This window comes from Microtus oregoni, unplaced genomic scaffold, assembly GCF_018167655.1.
Source record: "Microtus oregoni isolate MIOR12 unplaced genomic scaffold, Mior012 000048F_ref0000485, whole genome shotgun sequence".
NCBI lineage: Eukaryota > Metazoa > Chordata > Mammalia > Rodentia > Cricetidae > Microtus > Microtus oregoni.
Window position 1 is genome coordinate 13,688,870 of NW_024543222.1, and position 22,547 is coordinate 13,711,416.

A 22,547-nucleotide genomic window follows, 5' to 3' on the forward strand; every position below is an offset into this window, starting at 1 on the left:
GGCATTTGCTCACTGAAGCACTCACGGCAGAGTCTGGGAGAAGGGTTCTCTGAGTAGCTTTGGCGGGCGGTCATCTAGTTGGTAAACTCTCAAATGCTAACATCCTGTTAGAACATGTGGTGGCCGGGCACTAGGTATTAGAACAGATGAAGTACCTAGTGTTAGCAGATCCCATTGTAATGAGTCAGACCTTTGAGGGCTGAGGTGCTTGCTCAGCGTGTGAGAGCTCCTAGGCTCAAGCTCTAGTGCAGCCCAAAGAAGGAGAAGGGGAAGAAAGGGGAAAGGAAAACTCAATTTGAGGTTGCCTTGACAATTACAGCCTGGTGTGGCAGTTCACATCCGTAATCCCAGAAGAGACAGGAGTTTAAGGCCAGCCTGGGCTATAGAATGAGTTCCAGGTAAGCCTGGACTATGAGACCCTGTCTCAAAACGTAAGTTTGGGGCTGGAGAGATGGGTCAGCAGTTAAGAGCATTTGCTGCTTTTACAAAGTATCCAATACTCACAGCTGTCTGTCACTCCAGTTCCTGGGGATATGACACCTGACCTCTGCTTGCTTCTGCACACATGTGGTGTGCATACATACACTGAAGTGCACATACACACACACACAAACCAAAATGAAGCTGGCATCTTTTCATTGCTTTCTCCAATACTCTCAGTTCCAAAGACAATGTAACCTGGCAGAAATGGAATTTTCTTCCACTCCTTTGCTTTTTGTGAATTCACTGGGTTCACTTCTGAGCGAAACTTTTTTATTTATTTATTTCGAGACAGGGTTTTTCTGTTGGAGCCTGTCCTGGTACTTGCTCTGTAGATCAGGCTGGCCTCGAACTCACAGACATCTGCCTGCCTCTGCCTCCAGAGTGCTGGGATTAAAGGTGTGCTCCACCACTGCCTGGCAGAAAGAAACATTTTGAGACTGCGATTGTGCTTTAGAATGTTAAAGCACTAGGTAAGATTACAGAAGTGTGTAAAACAGTGAGAGCCTCTGGTAAGTTTGGTGTATTTCCATCAAGCCCCCGTTTGGATGTTGCAGAACTTACATATCTTGGAAGTTATTAGGACCGCTATAAATCTGTGAGGAGACAGAACTGGAAAAAACAGTCACTTGACAGCGACCCACAGCAACTGAGGTGACTAAAAGTCCCTAGTTCCCACAGGAGGAAGTCTTGCCGCATTGAGAGTACTTCATTTGATCAGTCCTGTATGCCTTGGTCTCTGTCTTCCTTCATAAAGGCAAACTCATCATAGGTTTCTACAAATAGAAACACCACTGAGCTTTTATCCCAGCAGAACCAAGCTGACCTCGGAGTTCAAGGCCTGCCCAGGCTACACGAGACCCTGTCTCAAACCCAGTACAAAAAAACAAAACAAAACAAAAAAAATAAACCAAAACTTAGGGATGAAGGGTTCAGGAACGAAAATGATAGCTTTCATTTGGTTGAGCAATTTTCCTGGCTTTACATAGAAGGAACTTGGGACACAAACACTGGGTGAGTTTCCTCTTTAGTTTGTTCGCTAATGCCTGAGAGACCCAAGCGCGCCCATTGAAGTCCTTCCAGGTGTTTGCCCGTGTAAGGCCTACCAGGTGATGGAATGGGGAGAGGCGGAAATACTGCCAGCCAAATCCGTAGCTGTAGTTAGGTGGCCCTTGACCCTTCTCTTCCTGCTGCAGACAGGAGGGGTACGGAGGCACCAGGGCCCTTGTGAACCGCAGTCTCCAACAATGAGGTCTTTGGTTTGAGGAAATCCGCTTCTTCCCAGGTAAGGGCGCCCCCAGCAAAGAAAGGAGAAAGACAACCAACAGCTCTCTCCCCGCCACAGCGATCGAGGGAGGGTTAGTCAAGCCATAGGTAACACGGGAAGCAGACGCTGGGAGCAGGACGGAGGAGGCGGAGCTTCCTTTGCGGGCAGGGTGGGGCGGAGCCTCTTCCGAGAGGAGAGCTCGGCGGGGCTTCCTCCCTGGGAAGTGAGGGGCGGAGCTTCCTCCGTGGGGCGGGGCAAGGGGGAGCAGCTTCCGCGGGAGGGGCGGAGCTTTTTCTTGGGTGGGGCGCAGCAGGGCTTCCTCATTGGGAAGAGGCGGGACTTCCTCCATGGGGCGGGGAAAGGAGGAGCCTCTGCCGTGGGAGGGGCGGGGCTCTGCCAGCCTCTCTGGCTCCTTCCACTGCGCATGACACGTTGCGTACCTCCCTCCCAGCAACCGGCCTGGCGGCAGCGCGGCCACCAAACTGAGGAGGCGGAGCCGAGACGAGTCGGTACTGCGCTCTGACTCCTAGACCAGGTACCGGGTGGCGGGGCCGCCTGGTGCGCTCCTCGGGGCCGGTCCCTCTCACCCGACTCCGAGTCCATCTCCTCGGGGGCGCGCCTCAGCGGTCATCCCGGCTCACCCTCGCCTTCCTCGGGCCTCGTTTAACCCGGGTTCTGGGTTCCCACGTTGAGGGGTTGTAGCTTGAGAGCGGACTAGGCTTGGGCCTGACTGGGGAAACGCTGAGCAGAGTTGCCGACGGGAGAGGCTGACTCCTGCTTTCCCTCTCCATCTTTTCCGGGGCTTCCAGATGGGGTGCCTGGGACTAGACGTCGATTTGCCCTCCCGCTAAGTAGCTGCAGACCTTAGTGCTGACCTCCCTCGACCCCTTCATTTCAGGCGATGCTAGTCGGGCATCGAGTTGAGCACGATCAGGGTTATTTTCTGCTTTGGTGAAAACGAAGAGGTCCTGATTGTCTTTTTTGTTTTAAGTGCTCCCCAGCAGTTTTGGGAACCGGGTCTGGCGTTCCGAGAGTGAGCACGACAGAAGGGGAGTGATTAAATAAAATCGTTCATAATTTTAGGAAATAGGGAGCTAACTTCTCAACTCAACCTTCAGCTAAAGACCCCAAAATACTTCAACTTGACCCGTTTCTCCCAGGCCGTTGAAATCGGTCTTACTGAAATACCTGTTGAAGTTCCAATATGTGGACCGGTCTTCATGAACTAGTTGATAATTTAGAGATACCCGACGCCTGAGACTGATTCTGGGCACTGAGAAGTGATACACCAAATTTGAGAGTGCGGCTGTGGCTCAGTGCCTGAGTGCTTGTTATCATTAGTGAGGACTTGCATTCCATTCCCAGCACTACCGAAAAAGAAAAAGCTACCTAATAATTTAGTCATTATAGCGCTGAACTGGGTAACTCTCTTCACCCTTTAATTAGGTTTCTTAGAATTTTGGTTATGTGTTGTGATCTCAGACATGAAGGAAATTTAGGGGGTCAGTGACAAAAATAGAAAAAAGTCAGTCAGAGCAAACGAATTCTTACTGTACCTCTTGTAGTGGGGGCGGTAACGGGACAGTTCCGAGTGTGGTTGGGTGGCCCCAGAGGTGGCTCTGGATAAGAGGACATGCTGCTGAAGCATAAAGACCCGAGTTCCAATCTCTGGCTCGCATGTAAACAGCCATGTGTGGCCAAGAAGATCCTATGCCAAGAGAAACACCAGAGCTCGCTGGCTGCCAGCCTATGTCCAGGGTCACTGAGAAATCTTAAGTCAAGGGAAGAAAACAGAGTGGTAGAGTAGGACACCCAATGTCCTTTGGCCTGACCATGCCTACAAACAGGGATTCTCACACACACAGACACACACGGGGAAAGCAAGTGGTTAGTGTGAACTTCTGTAACATAGGATACTTGAAGTGATTAGGGAGTGAGTATCAAAGTTAGACTGGGGACAAGAAGGGAAGCAGGGTCTTTAGACTCCACTTTTGTTGTTTTGTTTAGACATGTTGTAGCCAAGGATGCTATTAAACTGATCCTCCAGTCTCTATCTCCTGAATGCTGAGATTACAAGCATGAGCTACTGTTTGCAGCTTTGGATTTCGGTCACTTTTACAGCCTTAGCTGTTGACCTCTAAATCCAGATAGCCATATTTAACTTGTTCTTAAATATCAATACTACTTTTCTAACAAATGGCTATCCCCTCATTTTGGAAGATAATAATCCTTTTCAACATTATTGGACTCTCTATATTAGTTAAACTGGAACCTGACAGAGAAAGCCACCTGGTGTTCTTACGGCCTCTGTATACGCATCCCTCCTGCACACCCTTGTGCACATATGCATACTCTACACACTCATACACATACACTGATTAAATAAATATTTTAACTTATCTTTACATTAAAGCCTCCTCGACCTCTGAGCTTTCCATTTCTCTTTGATCACTCAAGAACACAAACGCACAATTAGAATCATCAGTTATAGTTATCATCAGTTCCCAGATAAGGTATTTGCAGTTAAGACTTATAAGATAAGTCTTTGCAGTTTTCAGTCGGACCACACAGCCATAGATCTAGGAGAGTTTGTAAAAGATACTCTCCAGCTATGCTTAGTGTGATGCAGGCCTGTAATCCTAGCAGCTAGGAGCATAGCGGCAGAAGAATCAGAAGTTCAAGGTCATGAGCAGCTACTCAGTGTCGTGAGATCAGCTTTGTTTGTAGGAGACCCTGTCTCATTATTCAAAGGGCAGAGAATGAGCTTGATAGCTTGGGAAGCAGTGGCAGCTTTATAATTTCTTCATTCATAGCCACTCGTCTGTTTCCTGGTATTTCCACTGCTAAGGCTCTTATCTCCAGGAACACTGTTTTCTAACCAGCTTGCTTTCCTCTGGGTCATTTTGACCCCTCCCTTTCTTCATTCCTTGGAACGTTTCTTGGAATGTTCTTCCAGACAAGATTTCTCAAATCTTAGTTAATACCGTGGTCCACACATCAGCAGCGTTGTCATATCCAGGGAGTGTGTCAGAACTTGGAGCCCACTCCAGACCTGAATTGCAGAATTTTAACAAGATCTCTAAGTGATTTGTGGGTGCAACAAGATGTAAGACACACTGCTTAGACCGCCGTTGTGTGTCATCTCTGTTGAAAGCTCACAGTGGCTTCCTCTCGCTGCGAATACAGCCTGGCATTAGCATGCACCAAAGGCCTGTCCATGGTCCTCACACACCTCACTTTTGGGCAGTTACTCAGTGTTACTGAGTGATGACTGCGACAAGCACTGTTGGCGAAGCTGGCGATACACATTTGCATAATACAGCAAATACCAGATAATAGTCATACTCTCGGCCTGGGATCTCCATTTTCTTTAAGTCGCCTTTGATATTCCAGGCCCACTGCCACTCAGCCATGTTTTTGCCCAATTCTATAAGAAGTTGTTCCTTCCTTCTCTTCCATCCCCTGCCCTGTTTATTGGTGCACATCCCACTTCCACAACCAGTTAAGGTCCTACTCCCTGGAGTGCCTCATGCATCTTATGCCATTTTTTATTGCTGTAGTTAGGCCCCTTTAAGGAGGTGCACACTCGATGAAAACTGCCTGGTTTTCTTCCAGAGGCCTGACCCCAGCATAGGCTCTGGGTTTTTTGTTTGTTTGTTTGTTTGTTTTTGAGACAAGGTTTCTCTGTAGCTTTGGAGCCCGTCCTAAAACTAGCTCTTGTAGACCAGGCGGGCCTCGAACTCACAGAGATCTGCCTGCTTCTGCCTCCCTTTAATCCCAAGTGCTGGGATTAAAGGCGTGCACCACCACTGCCCGGCAAGCTCTGGGGTTTTAAAGCACGTTTGGCAATGCCACAACCTATCCTAGATTCCAGGTTCATCTACTCCTCTTTCAGATAAAGAAAAATAGAACCAATTATTTTTATACTAGGGATTAAATTTAGGACCCTGGGCATGCTAGGCAAATTCTATTCAGCTCAGCTTTCCTGACCTATACTTTTTTCTTTGTTTTTGTTTTGAGTCAGGGTTGGAACTCACTATGTAGTCCAGGCTGGCCTCGGACTCAGAGATTCATCTACTTTTGCTTCCAAAGTGCAGGGATTAAAGGCATGTGCCATCACCACCTGGCTCCAACCCATACTTTTAATGTAAATATTGGCTATCCTAAAATTTGAATTTGTGCACAGTGTATAGGATTTAGTCATGCTAGCCAAAACCGAGGCCCGATTCTTAATTCTAAGGACTTCAGTCATCTCAAGTGGTAGTAAGGTCTTAAAATAACTGCTGCTTCTAAGTAGCAAAGCTGTGACTAGGATGGTGTTCTCAGTAGTGGAGTACTTGTCTAGTGTGTCTGAGGCCCTGGCTGGATAGCTCACACCACAAATCAATAAATAAAAAGGCTGTTTCTGTGTCTATCTACTAAGAATATCGCTTGGCCAGTGTATTATGGTGTTTTATGTTCTTGATAAAAATGCTTTGAATGACGTTTTATCCTTCCACTGTAATTTTGTATTTTAAGGACATTTGAAAGCAGCATAGTGATCTTAATGTCACACATAGTAGAAAAGGAAAAGTCCCTCAGTATTCAGATGTCTGTTTTTAGATCTTTTTTCCTAGACCAAGGATCTCTTGGATTGCCAGGCTGGCCTTGAAATCTTGATCCTCCCACCCTAGTCTCAGTAGTTCTAGGATTACAGGTCTTTGCCATTGACACCCTGCCTGTAGTGCAGCATTCAGGTCTAAATTTTTCTTTTGTTTTGACACACATCATTTAGCAGAGGCTAGCCTCAGAGTCACAGATAGCCAAGTATGACCTTGAATTCCTGATCCTTGTGTCTCCTGCCAAGTGCTGGGATTAGCGTGCAATAGCACACCCATCTTAAAATGATTTTTCTTTTGTAGAACGGTTGGAATCTCTTAAGTACACAGTTCTGTTACCAGTAAATAGTTTTACCCTTTCAGCCAGGTGCAGCTGGCTGCCTGTGACCTCAGCCCTTGACCTAGGTCAAGAGGATTGTTTGGGCCACCTGCCCGCCTAGCCTTCTCGCCATGTCTTCTCACAAGACTTTCAGAATCAAGCGATTCCTGGCTAAGAAACAAAAGCAAAATCGTCCTATTCCTCAGTGGATAGTGGATTTGGATGAAAACTGGCAACAAAATCAGGTACAACTCCAAGAGAAGACACTGGAGGAGAACGAAGCTGGGTCTGTAAGGAGTCAACAATGAATGGCAAAACAATTAATGATGAATCGTGATCCTTGATGAGTGTTAGAAGATGAAGTTCAACATTTTCAATCTGGAGACTTGATCATGTTTAAGTTGGGAGTGGTTTCTCCAGTAATAAAATGTAGAACCTTTTGAACTGCTAAAAAAAAAAAAAAAAAAAAAAAGAGGATTGTTTGTAGCCAAACTGTCTAAAGAAAGGCCTTTGTCTCAAAGTCACAGGTAGAGTGCCTGCCTACAGTGGCTAAGACCCAACGGGAAAGAAATGAAAGTCATCTCAGCTTACTGAACATTTTAATTCAAACAAAAATTACACCTGTGTTTACAGTATTCACCTTTCATTAAATCAGACAAAGAAAAAAGTTATTGGGTAGGTGTGGTGTCACAATCCCAGCATTCAGGAAGTAGAGGTAGGAAGGCCAGAATTTCAAGGTCATCCTCTGTTGAGTCTCTGGTGAGAGACCACCCTGATTACCAGAGATCCAGTCTCAAAAAAGAAGGAAGAAAAGCCCCGTGGAATCTCAGCACTCCTGAGGCAGGGGCCAATCCAATGCACAGAGTTCCATCAGAGTCAAGGCTACACAGAGAAACCTTGTTTCAAAAAGAAAAAAAGGGGAGGGGGGGAAGCCAGAGAGTTTTATGTTTCACACACTGCATGCCTGAAGCTTCAGTCTTGTACTGGAGTGACAGGGGGAATTGGGGTGGAGGGAGAAGTAGACTGATATGTGGAAGTGGGGGGCAGACGTGGAGTATTGTGTGGAAGGGGGGCAAATGTGGAGTATTGTGCAGAAGGGGAGCAGACGTGGAGTATTGTGTGGAAGGGGGGCAAACGTGGAGGATTGTGCAGAAGGGGAGCAGACATGGAGGATTGTGCAGAAGTGGGGGTGGTAGACACCTCTGCTTTGTTTTTAAAGGAATCTCACTCATTGTGTACTTTGTGTTAACTGTGGCTTTTGCACTTGCCATTCTCTGAGTCCAAGAAATTTCTTCCCCCACTCCTCCATTGTGCCTCACTTCTCCGGCCCACCTTGCCCTGCCTTCCTCTCAACAGTTGTGCTGTGTATGAAGCCCATGCTGGCCTGCAGTTCTTCGTCCTCCCGCCTTAGCTTCCTGAGTCTTGGGGATACAGGGAGTGCACTGGCCTGCGTGACTCCAAATTTTTCTCTTAGAAATGACAGTTTCAGAGTGTACTTGTTCAAAGTATATCCAAGTTTATTGTCACAACACACCTCTAAACAAATACTCAGAAGTTAGCAAGTTATGAGTCTGGTATGGCACCTTGGGATGCTAGACCAGGAGTGCATTTTGTTCCACAGAGAAGCTTTATCTACGCTGGCCGTGTTTCTCAGTAGAGTGTCTACCTAGCCCTCAAGAAAACACCTGGCTCCATCATCACCGCAGAACCCAGGTGTGGTGCACCCCTGTGATCCCAGCACTCAGGGTGTAGAGACAGGGGTTTCAGGAGTGCAAGGTCATTCTCTGCTGTATAGTGAGTTGGAAGCTAGCCTTTGCTACAGGGGAGAAAAAGATAGTTGTATAAAAAGATTTAACCAACTCCATGTTTCTGTTTTCCTTTTAGGTGTAAGTTTTTGAAATTGAAGTAGGTCTACACAGTAGGAACCCATGTCTTTTCTTGTAAGTAAACCAGAGCGGATTCGGGTGAGTGTTTCCATTCTTCTGCTTTCTACTTGTCTTTTCTGAAAAGTAAAGTGTGGGTGGGCACTGTAGTGGCTGCTTTGTCCTGTTTTACTGTGACACTCAGAATTGTCTGGTGAAAAACAGGAAGGTGGCTTGTTTTATGAATTGTTCAGTCACATGCTAAATAATTTGGGCTTTTTCTATGTGGTTACATAGCTGGTAAAGATCTCGCTTCTATTTTTCATGGATTTATGTTTTTTAAAGTCAATGTCAGATTATAGTTACTGGAACGCATTTCTAAATATAATGAAGAGTCTTTAAAATTAACTGGAAGAATTTATTATACCTTAAAATTTTTTTTATCAGGGGCTCGTAAGCTGGCCTAGCAGGGGCTTGCTGTCAAGTCTGGCAGCCTGAGTTCAGTTCCTAGGACCGACATCGAGGAAGGAGAGACCTGACTCCCATATGCCCTCTGTCTGCACATACACACCTTGACACACGCGCACAAAACAAATACGTGAGACAAAAGCTATTATCCTCACCTGGCAGGAGAGAGACCTTGGCCATAAAAATGATTTCACAGCCCAAGACCGATCACTGCGCTCAGACGTGCTGACACCTTTGATTTCCCCAAAGGCAGGAAGCTCAGCTGTGTAGTTGTAGTAGTGTGGACTTGGTTCCCATATTCACTGTAAAAATTTTAGAATAAAAGTCTTACCAGATTGGCCATAAGAATAAATATTAGACTGAGTGTCTTATAAATAAGCTGCAGTGACCTCACTAAAAGTGTCCCATGGTCCAGTGAGCTGGCCGAGCAGGGCCTTGACTCAAGCCCGACAGCCTGAGTTCTGTCCCTGAGAACTCACGTGGTAGAAGGAGAGATGAGTCCCACATGTTGTCCCTTCCCCAACAAAGTATTTTTGCTTAAACAATTCTTAAAATATCCTCATCGATTTTATCGAGTACTTAATTTTTTAATGTGATAATAATTATTTAAAGATTTTAGTCATTTTTAAGTGTTATGAGAGATGGGTTTATCACTCTCAAATATTATATGGTATAGTGCACAGAAGTTTTTATGTTAAATTGGGGAGGTCTTATTTCTTTAATTCAGAAAAAATTGTCACAGAAAAGGACAAAGTGATTTTATAGTTTCAGTGTGTATCATATAGCTTGTTTTAGGATGTTCTTTAATCTTCCCTTTCTTGTGTTTATATGTGTAAAAACAAGTAACACTGTAAGAAATAAACTTCAGCGTTAATTAAGAGGAAAAGGTAACCCTCTCCTCTGCCTGAACTCTGCTCGGTGGAAAGAATGCCACTGTGCCAAACTTTAACACCAGTCACGAAGTGAAACAGAATCTGGATTCCGTTGCTTTTAAATATGAGCCACATTCCTATTTTAACCTGGCCTGATTAAGGTGAAACCAGACTCCTGATTAGTATAATGGAAATCTAACACTCATCTGAAATGGACGAGCGAGGTGTACATTGATTGTGGCTAGTTTAGTCCTGGTGAACTTGATAGAAAGTAAGTCTTCAGAAACCCTTATAAATGGCCCCTGTACCCATACTGGGCATGTGTGGTACACGGATGTGACACCGAGAAGATGAATGTGCCCTCTATGCAAGTCCGACATGAAATTAGAGAAAGGAGAAACTGGGTGGGGAAAGGGCAAGAAGAGGGTACTGGGCTATGAGTATGATCAAGGTGCATGATCTGCATGTGTGAAAATAAATAAGGAAATTCATTCTCCTGTACAATGAATAGATGCTATTAAAAAAGAAAAGAACTATGCATGGTGTGATCTCGTACTTGAGAAACCGAGGAAGGAGGATTAAAGAGTTTAAAGTCAGGCTAGGCTACAGAGAGAGACCCTGTTTCAAAAAGATAAAAACAAATAGAAAAAGAAAGCCTTGTAGATAAGAGAACATGGAATATGGCTGAGTCTCATTTTATAAACTAATGGAGGCTTGTGAAGAATTCTTTGATTCTTGTTTTCTATGTGTTGGATTCCAATAATACTTTTCAAATTGGCAATGATGATCCAGGACTTCTGTAAAGAATATCTATGAAAGTTGGGTCATGGTGGCACACACCTTTAATCCAGCACTCCGGATGCAGAGGAAGGGGGATCTCTGTGAGTTCAAGGCCAGCCTGGTCTACAAGAGCTAGTTCCAGGACAGCCAGGGCTACACAGAGAAACCCTGTCTTGAAAAACAAAAACAAAAAAAGAGAGTGTCCATGGAATAAACAAGATGGAACAAGTTTCTATATAGGAGAGGAAAAAATACACATTCTTGGGGACAGTTCCCTGAATTTCCCCTCTGTCACATTTATGAACCAATCATGTTAGATACAGAAGACCAGAGAAAGAAATGAATCTACTGTTTGTAGCCAGTTTCAAAATCCTTTCAACCTGTCCATGGACATGGGTCTGACTGTACTGCTTGTTTGTATGTTTTTGTGGGGTTTTGTCTCTAAAGGCTGATAGCTACTGTGTTGTGGCTTGGAAGATATACTAATTCTCTCTGGGGTTTTCCTCTTTAGCGGTGGGTCTCGGAAAAGTTCATTGTTGAGGGCTTAAGAGATTTGGAACTATTTGGAGGTAAGTACAGTGTGGCATTTTGCCATCATTTCAGGATAATTTATCACTGTTCTGCTGACTAGATCAATCTGTAGAAGTTAGCGGTTTGAAAAGCAACTGGCTTCCTTTTTAATCTGGTCTTTCCAAGAAATGTGTGAATGAATCAAGCAGTTATCCTTGGCCAGTAGGTTTGCCCTTTGAGATTTAACAAGCGCAGACATTCCTATTTGGCCTTTTCCAAAGTAAGTCCTTTTGGAAATGATGATCTTAGTTCAGGTGGAAAAAAATTTCTCTGTAAAAATAGTAGTGGTGGCTGGGCATGTTGGCACACACCTGTTTGCTGTCCCTGCACTTGGAAAGCCAAGGCAGAATCATGAGTTTGAGGCCATCTTGCACTACATAAGGGAATTCAAAGGCAGATGGCAGATGTATAACAAGATCCTGTCTCTAAAAACCAAAAAGTAATTATAACAAAACAGTGTAGCCCCATTCATTATTTCCAACTCTCATGATAGTCTAGGTGAAGAAACAGCAGTCCACAGCATCTACAAATAAACTGAAAACTCAAATGTATTAATTTCTAGATGGTACTTTTAACCTATTTTCCTTAAAGAATCTCACAGAAATTCTGGAGTAGTGGTGTTTAGAGACTTGGTCAAAGTGTTACATTTTAGGTTAAAAAAAATCACAAAAAAATGATAGGCTCTTTTTGTTTTAATTAGAATCAATAAAAAATTACAGTAGGAGCTGGAGAGATGACTCAGTGGTTAAGAGCACTGGCAGCTCTTCCATAGGGCCTGAGTTCAGCTCGCAGCAACCACATAGTGACTCACAGCCATCTCTAGTGTGATTTGATGCTCTCTTCTGGCATAAAGTCATACATGCGGATAGAGCACTCATACATAAAATAAATCTTTAAAAAATTATTACAGTATAAACTAATAGAACCAAGAATAAGTTTTGTTACTAGTCTCATCTCCCTCTCATCATTAGTGGGAATAAAATGCTCTAAAATTAAGCGCTGTGGCTGATGAGATGCTTGTTTTGTCTGGAATCATGTGGAGGTGGCACAAGAACCATCCCAGAGTTGCCCTCTGACCTCCACATTTGCCATGACACATGTGCTCACATACACACTAATAATTTTTTATAGAAATTGATTTGCAAGTTCAATTAATAATGAGTCAGTCACAAATAGTGCAGACTATGTGACTGGAATGAATGGATTCTCAGTTTCTGGCTGAGGGGGTGGTCTTTGGATGTCTGGTCTTTGATGGGTTTTTTTTTCTTCTTTGTTTTGAGATAGGGTCCCACTATGTAGCCTTGACTGGCCTCAAACTCATGGAGATCCCTCTGTCTCCACCTCCCAGGGGCCTGCATTAAAGGGATGGGCCACCATACCTAGCCTCTGGCTGTCTTGACAGCATCTAGCCTGTGATCTGAAGTTGGTAAAGAGTTGTTCTCTGCATGTTCACAGCTCAGTGTAGACAGTATCTCCCAGTCTTACACAACTTGGAATTTGCCTTCTGTCAACTGGAGTTCATGTAACCTTCCCTGCCCTCCCCCATTTGGCTTCTCACTTTTAACTAACTACTGGAAGCAATCGCTTCTGTTATTTGTATACCAGAAAACTGCCGTCTGAGGGGGAACCATTACTGCTTTGAGAAACCAAGCCCACATTATTCTTCCTCTAATTTTCTGTGGCAAGTAATAGGATACTTACTCAGTGTACCCAATGAAAGGCGTTTTCCTTGGTGATTAAACTTTCCTCCTGATTTGCTCAAGTTTGAGGTTACGTAAATTGTTTGGTTTAAGATGTTTGAAAATGTATAACCAGCCCTGTACTTTACAGTGGAAGCCCTTCACTTTTTCTTGCGTGCTGAGCAGATGAGCCCCAGGGCCTGTGGTTTGCCAGGCAGGTCCACTCCCACTGCCCACACCTCCAGTCCCCATGTTACTGATATGTATTACTTTTGAACATGGAAAGACTCGAGGGCACACACAGAGGATTTGTGAGCAGGAGGAGGTCACTTGGTTGTTCTTTGACTCTTCTGTTTCATTCCCAGCAGCTAATGCCCACAGCCACCCCTGTACTCAGTTCAGAGTCAAACACCTCTAACTTTGAGAATTGAGCTGGGCAGCCGTTGGATCTCTTAGATGTGTGCTACTGGACTGAAAACACCGTTTGCCCTAAAACAGACAAGCCTCCCCACGCCTGCAAAAGGCAGTCTAGTCTCTACTCTTCCGAAGTGGCCGACCAGCCCTGTGACTTTAAAGTGAATTTTGGGGCTTGACACAATGGCCCATGACTGTAATCTCACTCAGTACTCTGAGAGGCTGCAGCAGGAGGATTGCCACAAATTCCAGGCCAGCTTGAGATATATCAAGATATTGTCTGAAAAAAGGCCTAACAAGCTAGGCGGTGGTGGCGCACGCCTTTAATCCCAGCCCTCGGGAGGCAGAGGCAGTCGGATCTCTGAGTTTGAGGCCAGCCTGGTCTACAAGAGCTAGTTCCAGGACAGGAACCAAAAGCTATGGAGAAACCCTGTCTCAAAAAACCAACCAACCAACCAACCAACCAACCAAACAAACAAACAAAAAAGCCTAAAGAGCTAAGATCAGTCCTAGAGCCCATGTGGAGGAGAACCAGCTTCCACAGCCTTCTCCTGCTTTGAGCACACTTACAATAATAAGTGCTAAAATTCTTTAAAAGGGCAGGAGAGATGGCTCAGCAGTTAAAAGCACTGGCTGCTCTTCCAAAGGACCCAGGTTCAATTCTCAGCACCCATATGGCAGCCCACACTTGTCTGTAACTTCAGTTCCAGGAGCTCTGACACCCTCACATAAATATACATATAGGCAGAACACCAATGTATATAAAATAAAAGTAAATAAATCATTTAAAAAAATTTTTTTTTTTTTTTGGTTTTTTTCGAGACAAGGTTTCTCTGTGGTTTTGGAGCCTGTCCTGGAACTAGCTCTTGTAGACCAGGCTGGTCTCGAACTCACAGAGATCCGCCTGCCTCTGCCTCCCGAGTGCTGGGATTACAGGCGTGCGCCACCACCGCCCGGCTTCATTTAAAAATTTTTAAAGTTTTTAAAGAAATTTTAAAAATCCATGAGTTTGGGGCATGGGCATGTAGTTCAGTGGTAGTTAGTTGACTGGCCTGAGTGGAGTTAAAGAACCAAGGGAGGGGAAAGTGGGATTTTGTTCACCAAGTACAGTGCTCAGAAACAGGCCTGTGCACAGTAACACAGTATGCTGATGGTAAGTAATGTGTGCCCAGGCTGGTAGCTGTGGACGAGGCTCACATTCATGTGCAAGTCCCTTGAGGCTGCATCGGTCTCGCTGCGGCTGTGTAGTGTGCAGTGCTGTATGACCTAAGTGGATTCTGTTATTAACTGTAGTCCTAAGTGTGATAATTGCTGGTCTGAATGTGGGTGTGTCTTCTGCTAACAACAAAATGCCAACAACCAATTTCTCTACCCCAGAGCAGCCTCCGGGTGACACTCGGAGAAAAGTAAGTGGCTTTGTGGCCTGGCTCTGGCTGCTGCATGGAGTTGACGTCTTGTGGACTGCTTGTTTCGCTGGCGCTCGTGTTATGCTCCTGCTGTTCTGTCTTCTCAGCTTGATTTGTAGTACAATTATTTTTCTTTTTTTACTTGTGATGATGCTTCAGGTTTCACCCTGGAAAGACTTTAGTGTGTGCTGTAAAGAGCAGAGAAGTCCCAGCTGGGGATTCCAGCCTCCTCCCCTCCCAAGCCTCCGCATTACCCACCCCTCTCTAGCCCTCTAAAATGAGTTCATTAGCTTGAAATTTCAGTTTTAGCAACTGGTGCTTCTCACTTCCTCATCTGTAGACTGTTGCCAGTAAATTTCACTCTACTGAGAAAATGCAGATCTCTCTCTGGCTCATAAGTCAAGACCTATGTCTCTTACTGTAAAAACAAAACCAAAATTAAAAAGTACAAAACAGGCTGGGTGACCACACCTGTCATCCTGGCTCTCAGAACCAAGGGTAGGGTATAGTATAGCTCTGTTATGTCAAACATGCATAAAGCCCTGAGTGCCACCCTCAGTGCCAAACAGAAGAGCGCAAACAACCAGAGTCAGGTGTGGTGGCACAGACCTGTAGTCCCACCACTTGGAGGTTGAGGCAAGAGGATAGCAAGTTTAAAACCAGAGATGGCTCAGCTGGTAAAGGCATACGTTGTGCAAGCCTGGCACCAGAATGAGAAACCAGCCTGAACCCGTATAAAGGTGGTAGGAAAAAACTGGTCACACACATACGCATTCCTGCTCGTGTGCACATGCAATTGGGGAAAAAATATTTAAAACTCAACCTCCCCTCCCCCCCGCAAAAAAAATTATACAAGACAAATAAAAAAAAACTGGCAAAAGCTGCAAGATTCTTGCTATCTTCCCCCTCCACTTGTGCTTTACTTTCCCTAAGTAACTAGCACCAGATGTGCACAATGCGCCACGCTGTTTGGAAAATGTGAATCGTGGTCTTATAAAAAGAGCACAGCGGCTGGGCAGACTGGCACTTGCCTATGGGCCCAGCACTCGGAGGCTGAGGCGGGAAGATTACCATAAGTTTGAGGCCACCAGGGTTTGTTCAAGAGTGAGACCCTGAGAAGAGGGAGAGATAAGAACAGAACCTTCCCATGGCAGACCCCTCTTCCTGTGGGGCAAGCCCAAGGCTGAGTGAAGGTGGTGATGCTTAGATTAGTTCTGACTGCATTTACACCGTTTCCCAGGAGTGCCTGTCCGTCAGACCCATGTGTTTTCATTCAGGAGACAAATAAAATTTAAAAAATTAAAAATTTTAAATAACTTTTAAGATTGGATTTTTTTCATAAAAAAATACTAATGACATGTTTTTCATATGCTCATAGCTGCTGGTGTTCTAGCAAAAACTGTCCTGGGTGAAACCTGTAGTAAGTTGAATGTGTTCATTTGGTAGTGTATCATACTGTCTTATGCTTTATTGGATTTTGTTTTAAATAATGCTACTGGTTTATGGTTATTTGGTTATTTTTAGTTGTCAATGGCTTATGTGTTTTTAAAATGCTTCAAAATAAATAAAATGTTTTTTAATGCTGTGGGGACCTAAAAAAAAAAAAAAAAAAACAAAACAGAATTTCCTTGAGTAATTTGTGATTCCAGGTTACAGTGCTGTAACTATGCTAGGCTGTGTTTAGTGAGCTAAAATTCCGTCCCTTTGCTCTAAACAGACTTTTAAAATCTGGAAGACTTTAATGAGCTCTGGTCTTCTGTGAGTCACAGCCGGTTCTTCAACCCTAGCTGACAGAACCTCAAATCTTAATTCCAAAAGCACATGAACAGCCCCATAGTCTTTGCTTACTCCTGAAACTTCACAAGCCAGCCCTCCATCATCCACCCCACTCTCAGCGTTGGCTTCCAGGTTCCCGCAACCACTCAGTGAACTCAGCAGCTTTTCCAGCCCCAAATTCCCCCCATCCTTCACAGCCTTCCCAGCAGACCTGGCTGTTGTGACACAGCAGTGCCCATATGCATACACATGCACCACTGTCTTAGTGTGTTCTCTGTTGCTATGGTAACACCATGACCGAAAGGAACTCATTTAGCTTACGTATTCGGAGTCACAGCCCATTGAGGGAAGTCAAGGCAGGAACTTGAACTTTAGGAGTCTGGAAGGAAGAACTGAAGCTGATGCCATGGATGAACGCTGCTCATTGGCTTTCTCTCTCTGGCTTGCTCAGACTGCCTTCTTTATACCACTGATGACCACCTGCCCATGGGTGGAGCCACCCACAGTGGGCTGGGACCTCCCACATCAGCCATTAATCAAGAAAATACTCTACAGACGTGCCTACAGGCAATCTAGTGGAGGCATCTTCACAATTCCCAGAGAAATCTAGCTGGGTCAAGTTAACAGAAAACTAGCCAGGACACCCCCTTTCTTGTGTCAGCAGCAGAACAGACCTCTCATGAATCCTGCATTTTAATCCGTCTATGGAAGCCAGTTGAGATGTGTAATTCACTTCAGGTCTGTGAGAGGAGAGTAGATGTGTAGCCGCGCAGGTGACCTAGAGGGGATTGATGATATAGTATGACTAATCCTGTTCCCCAGGAACATGGAAATACTTCTGTCCTGTTTACAAATCTTCCCTCTCTTTCCTGCTTTGTTTGCTTCCTATGAAAACTGGCCGCTGACTCTGGCATAGCCTTGTTTCACAGTGGTTTGTGGTGAGTCAGGCAGAACCATGTAGAAGCTGCAGCAGCCTCTAGACTAGTTCATCTCCTGAAGCGCCACGTTTCCCAGCACCTAAAAAACTGATTGCTAAAGGTTGCACTTTCCGGTCATTTTCTGTACAGCTAGATCATGGAAGTATTTGTCAGGTTCCTACGTAAGCAGTTCATTGAGGCTTTCCCTGCGTGTGCGCAACAAGAATTGCCATAGTTGGAGCTCATTAGGTAGTGTGTCTTGTATGCCTCCCTGCTGGGAAGTAGGACACAGGTAATAAAGAAATTTCCATTTGTAGATTTCCACAGAGTTGTTTAAAATACATATAATAAAAAAGTACATATAACAAATACTTTACTCTGAGGACTCAATTCTTCTTCTTCATCTCTTTTTTTAAAATATTTATTTATTATCATGTATACAATATTCTGTCTGCGTGTATGCCTGAAGGCCAGAAGAGGGCACCAGGCCTCACTACAGATGGTTGTGAGCCACCATGTGGTTGCTGAGAATTGAACTCCGAACCCTTGGAAGAGCAGGCAGTGCTCTTAACCACTGAGCCATCTCTCCAGCCCCTTCATCTCTTTTCCAAACTGGAGAAAGTTTAAGAAGTTTGGAAATGAGCGACAGCTTTAAACAGTTACTTCTCATCAGGGCCATAGTGTCGCTCACTTAAAAAAAAAGTTAACGTGCTGGGCGGTGGTGGCGCACGCCTTTTATCCAGCACTCAGGAGGCAGAGACAGGCAGATCTGTAAATTCAAGGCCAGCCTGGCCTACCGAGCGAGTTCCAGGACAGGTTCCAAAGCTACAGAGAAACCCTGTCTCAGAAACAACAACAACAAAGAAGTAATGCTTGATTGCCCGCAGGTGTCAGGCCCTAGTAAAGGTGCTGCAGGACCAATGTATCTCTGAGCCCGATTTCCAGAGGGATCGACATTCACCCTACTCATTCTCATTGGAAGGTTGCAGAAAGCTTCCTGAGTTCCTGCTTTGCTTTTATGATTGTCAAGTTATTCCTGGTTATTGCTGCTGCTACTACAGCAGTGAGCATGGCAGTCAAGGACCCTCTCTAGCGCATTTCTAGTGGAGCTGACAGTAAATAGCTGACTCAGCTTTAGCAGTGACTTCTGTGAGGAATGTAAAGCAAGTAGCGAAGTCAAGTGATAGGAGCCTACTCTGCTCTGCTGGCAGGGTCATCTCTGAAGTATTTGAGACCTAAATGATAAGAAGACAGTGATGAGAAAAAAGATGGGCATGTGTGTACTTGGTGTAAAATGGGTGTGATGGGGGAGCCTCAGCTACATAGAGTTTGAGGCTAGCCTGAGCTGTATAACACTATCTGAAAACCAAAACAACAACAAAAAAATGGGGATGGAAGTTGTAGCCAAGTAGGAGTGTTCCAGTTAAAGGGACTGGAGAGATGGCTCAAAGGTTAAAGAACACTTGCTGCTTTTGTAGAGACCCAGGTTCAGTTCTCAGCACCCATGTGGTGACTCCAAAACCATTTGTAACTTTCGTTCCGGGTGATCTGACTCCCTCTTCTGGCCACTACAGGTATTGCATACACGTGCACTTGCATATGTGTAGACAAAACACACACACTGTCTTAGTTTGCTCTCTGTTGCTATGATAAACACCACAACCAAAAGCAGCCTGGGGAGGAGAGAGCTTATTTCATCCTGCAGCTTGTAGCTCATCACTGAGGGAAACTAAGGCAGAAAGGCAGGAACCCAGAGGCAGACATTGCTCCCAACAATATTTTTTCTTAAGCTCCCACAGGACAACCCATTAAGGGCTAAGTACTCAGTGGCTTTTCCAGCTCAAAGTTCTAAACTCCGTCCACAGTCCTTCCTAAACAACACGGCCAGGTCTCTCCAGCAGTACCCTGTGAACCTGGTACCAGTTTCTGTCTTAGTTTCTTTTCTATTGCTGTAGTAAATCCATGCCCAAAAGCCATGTAAGGAAGAAACTTGGGATTTATTTCAATACACAGCTTTATTGTCTCCCTGAGGGAAGTCAGGGCAGGACCCTGGAGGCAGGAACTGAAGAGCTCTGCTGACTGGCTTGCTCTCCATGGCTTGCTCAGCCTGCTTTCTTTAAGGCTACTGCCCAGAGGTGGCACCATCCACAACAACCATTAACCAAGAAAATGCCTTGGACTTGCCTGTAGTCAATCTGATGGAGCCATTTTCTCAACTCAGCCAGTTTTCTCAACTGAGATTTGCTTTTGCCAGATGACTCCAGCTTGCATCAAGCTGGACAAAAAAACAAACCAGGACACAAAATAAAGATAAATTAAAAAAAAACTTTTGCAGGTGAGATGATTGTTACAGGTTCACTAAGAGCAGAGACATGCTTGTTGCATGGGGAAAGTGACTGGGGAGATGAGGAAAGTGAGGTGGGCAAGAACCCAGCCTTGTGGGCACTCACAGTCCAGAGCAGGGAGCTAGATCTAACAGCAACCCACCAGCTTCCTGTGAACCAAACACTGGTTTTATTGAGAGCAAGCCACACTGCAAGAGGACTGGCAGTGTGGCTCAGTAGGGAGAGGCCCTTGCTATGCAGACCCAGTGACCTGACTCCAGTCCCCAGTTCTTTCAGTTAAAGGTGGAGGGAGAGAACTGCCTGCACAGAGATGCTCTCTGACCTTCAAAGCAGTACGTGTGCACACCTACACGAGTGTATCGTACACACACAATAATAACAATGACATGAACACAATTAAAAACCATGCAGGATTGAGTGTGGTGTGAATAGTGCAGTTGTCTGGGAAGCAATATGTCATTGTCTCATAAAGTTGCCTGGTAATTCTTTCTGGTCAGGAGACATAGACATGTTTGTAGTAGTGCCGTTCATCGTAGCGGAGCTGGAAAAGAACCTGGTCTCATCAGTGTTGGCATGGATGACTTGATATATATTCCTGGAAAGAATATTATACAACAGTGAAAGTCAGTGAACTATAACTGAATAGAATATTATGGCTGAGTCTTAGAGTAGAAAAGATGGATTAAAAAGCTGGGTGATACATGCCTTTAATCCCAGCACTCGAGGTAGAGGCAAGTGGATCTCTGTGAGTTCAAGGCCAGCCTGATCCAAAAAAAAAAAATGAGTTCTAAGACAGCCAGAGCTGTTACACAGAGAGATCCTGTCTCAAAGGAAAAAACAAAACAAAACAAAAAAGGGATTAAATTGAAAATAGACTTTATTAAAAGGGATCCATTTTGCTCAACTAGAGCCCTCCTAGTCTCTCTCCCTCCCCCTTTTCCCCCTCCCTCCCTTCCTCCCTCCCTCCTCATTTTGTTTGTGTTTTGAGACAGGGTGGCACTGTGTAGCTTGGCTCTCCTGGAACTCATTATGTAGATCAGGCTGGCCTCAAGCTCACAGAGATCTTCAGCTTCCCCAGTGCTGGGATCAGAGGTGTGCGCCACTACACCCAGCTTTTAGTATCACTCTTAAGTATAAGGCAGAGCCACTTGGCCTTTTTATGGAGCTAGGCATTATTAGTAGTTGTAGACCAGATGCACCCCATCAGCAACAAGACCCTTCCTGGCAGAGGCCTGCATCTTTCTACGTCACAGAAGCACATTCTCATTACTTAGCAAATTGTTTACCTTCTTGGCCCGCACTTCTGTTATTGAAAGAGCATTAGCATGGTGGTGTACTCCTTAATCTCAGCACTTGGAAGGCAGAGGCAGGGAGATTGCCATATATTCCAGGCCAGGCCCTAGCACGCAGGAGTTCAAAGGCAGGCAGATTCTAAATTCAAGGCCAGCTGGTTTATAAAGACCTTGTCTTGTCTTAAAAAAAAAAAAAATAAGTATCTGTTCCACCTCTTCAACTAGTGTGGGAAAGGAGGAAGGAAGATCAGACAGTGTAAATGGGCTTTGAAGAGCATATTTATTTTTTTTTTAATTTATTTATTTATTAAGGATTTCTGCCTCCTCCCCGCAACCGCTTCCCATTTCCCTTCCCCTCCCCTGATCAAGTCCCCCTCCCTCATCAGCCCAAAGAGCAATCAGGGTTCCCTGACCTGTGGGAAGCCCAGGGACCGCCCACCTCTATCCAGGTCTCATAAGGTGAGCATCCAAACTGCCTAGGCTCCCCCAAAGCCAGTACGTGCAGTAGGATCAAAAACCCACTGCGATTGTTCTTGAGTTCTCAGTATTCCTCATTGTCCGCTATGTTCAGCTAGTCCGGATTTATCCCATGCTTTTTCAGACCTAGGCCAGCTGGCCTTGGTGAGTTCCCGATAGAACATCCCCATTGTCTCAGTGTGTGGGTGCACCCCTCGTGGTCCTGAGTTCGAAATAGGATGCTAAGCACAATGTTTTTGTGGCGTCTCTGCAGTCATATTCTTGTCTCTCCCACCTTGTCTGAACATTTTCAGCTTTTACCGTTAATGCTGAGTCAAGAGCCATTTGTGCATTGACAACAGTTTCTTCCGATTCAAGGCCAGGTTTGTTTTATTTTGTTTGGCTTTTTGAGGCAGGGTCTCCTGTAGCCAAAATTGGCCTGAAGCTCCTGATCCTCCTGCCTCCACCTCCTGAATGCTAGGATTATAGGCATGCACCACCACTTGACTGGAGGCCAGGCTTATGACTGGTACACAGCGTAGACCTCAGATTCTGCATTCCAGCTAGACACACCTGCAGGGAGGATTAAGGAGAAAAGAATCCGCTCCCCAAGTCATTTGAAGGCATTTGGGCCTAGAGGAAAGGAGGCCTGTGAAAGCTGTACTGCTGTATGCTGTTTTGCTTCCCACATTCAGCAATGCTGGCCGCCTTTCTTCAGGACTTCAAAGGCTAGGGGTGTCCATATCCTCAATGGCTGGTACCCAGCTTCATCCTCTGCCTGAGGGGACAGGGACCCAGGAGCTGACCATGCAGACTCTGGGCCTGTAGCTGAGGGAGTCAGTTACTCTCCCATCTCATGGGGATATCAAGAATGACTAGCCTGGACTCTCGGTTTGCTAAAGGAATGGGGCTCCTCTAGCAGTGTTCCTCTAGTACAGTGTTTGCAATCTTCCTAATGATGTTACCTTTTAATACTGCTCCTCATGATCCCCAAACATAAAATTATTTTCGTTGCTACTTCATAACTGTAATCTTGCTACTGTTCT

General features: G+C 45.1%; 1 protein-coding gene, 1 non-coding gene and 1 pseudogene across 10 annotated transcripts in view; all 3 read left to right on the forward strand.

The window, feature by feature from the left end:
- Positions 1–1,682: 1,682 nt before the first annotated feature.
- Positions 1,683–22,547, forward strand: part of Strada (STE20 related adaptor alpha) — a 33,486-nt gene continuing 12,621 nt past the window's right edge. The window contains exons 1-4 of one of the 9 annotated variants that reach the window (XM_041636000.1): positions 1,683–1,765; positions 8,549–8,628; positions 11,158–11,215; positions 14,687–14,715. In XM_041636000.1, the coding sequence (XP_041491934.1) occupies positions 8,593–8,628; positions 11,158–11,215; positions 14,687–14,715 (123 nt within the window). In that variant the 5' untranslated portion in view covers positions 1,683–1,765; positions 8,549–8,592. Of the gene's footprint in view, positions 1,766–2,172; positions 2,283–8,548; positions 8,629–11,157; positions 11,216–14,686; positions 14,716–22,547 lie in introns of those variants that run through there. The other 8 variants (XM_041636001.1, XM_041635999.1, XM_041636002.1 and 5 more) reach the window with 8 other exon arrangements.
- On the forward strand, positions 6,796–7,105 carry LOC121436239 (annotated as a pseudogene).
- LOC121436343 lies at positions 9,142–9,298 on the forward strand. The gene has a single exon (XR_005972681.1). It is a non-coding gene; the product is annotated as a U1 spliceosomal RNA (small nuclear RNA).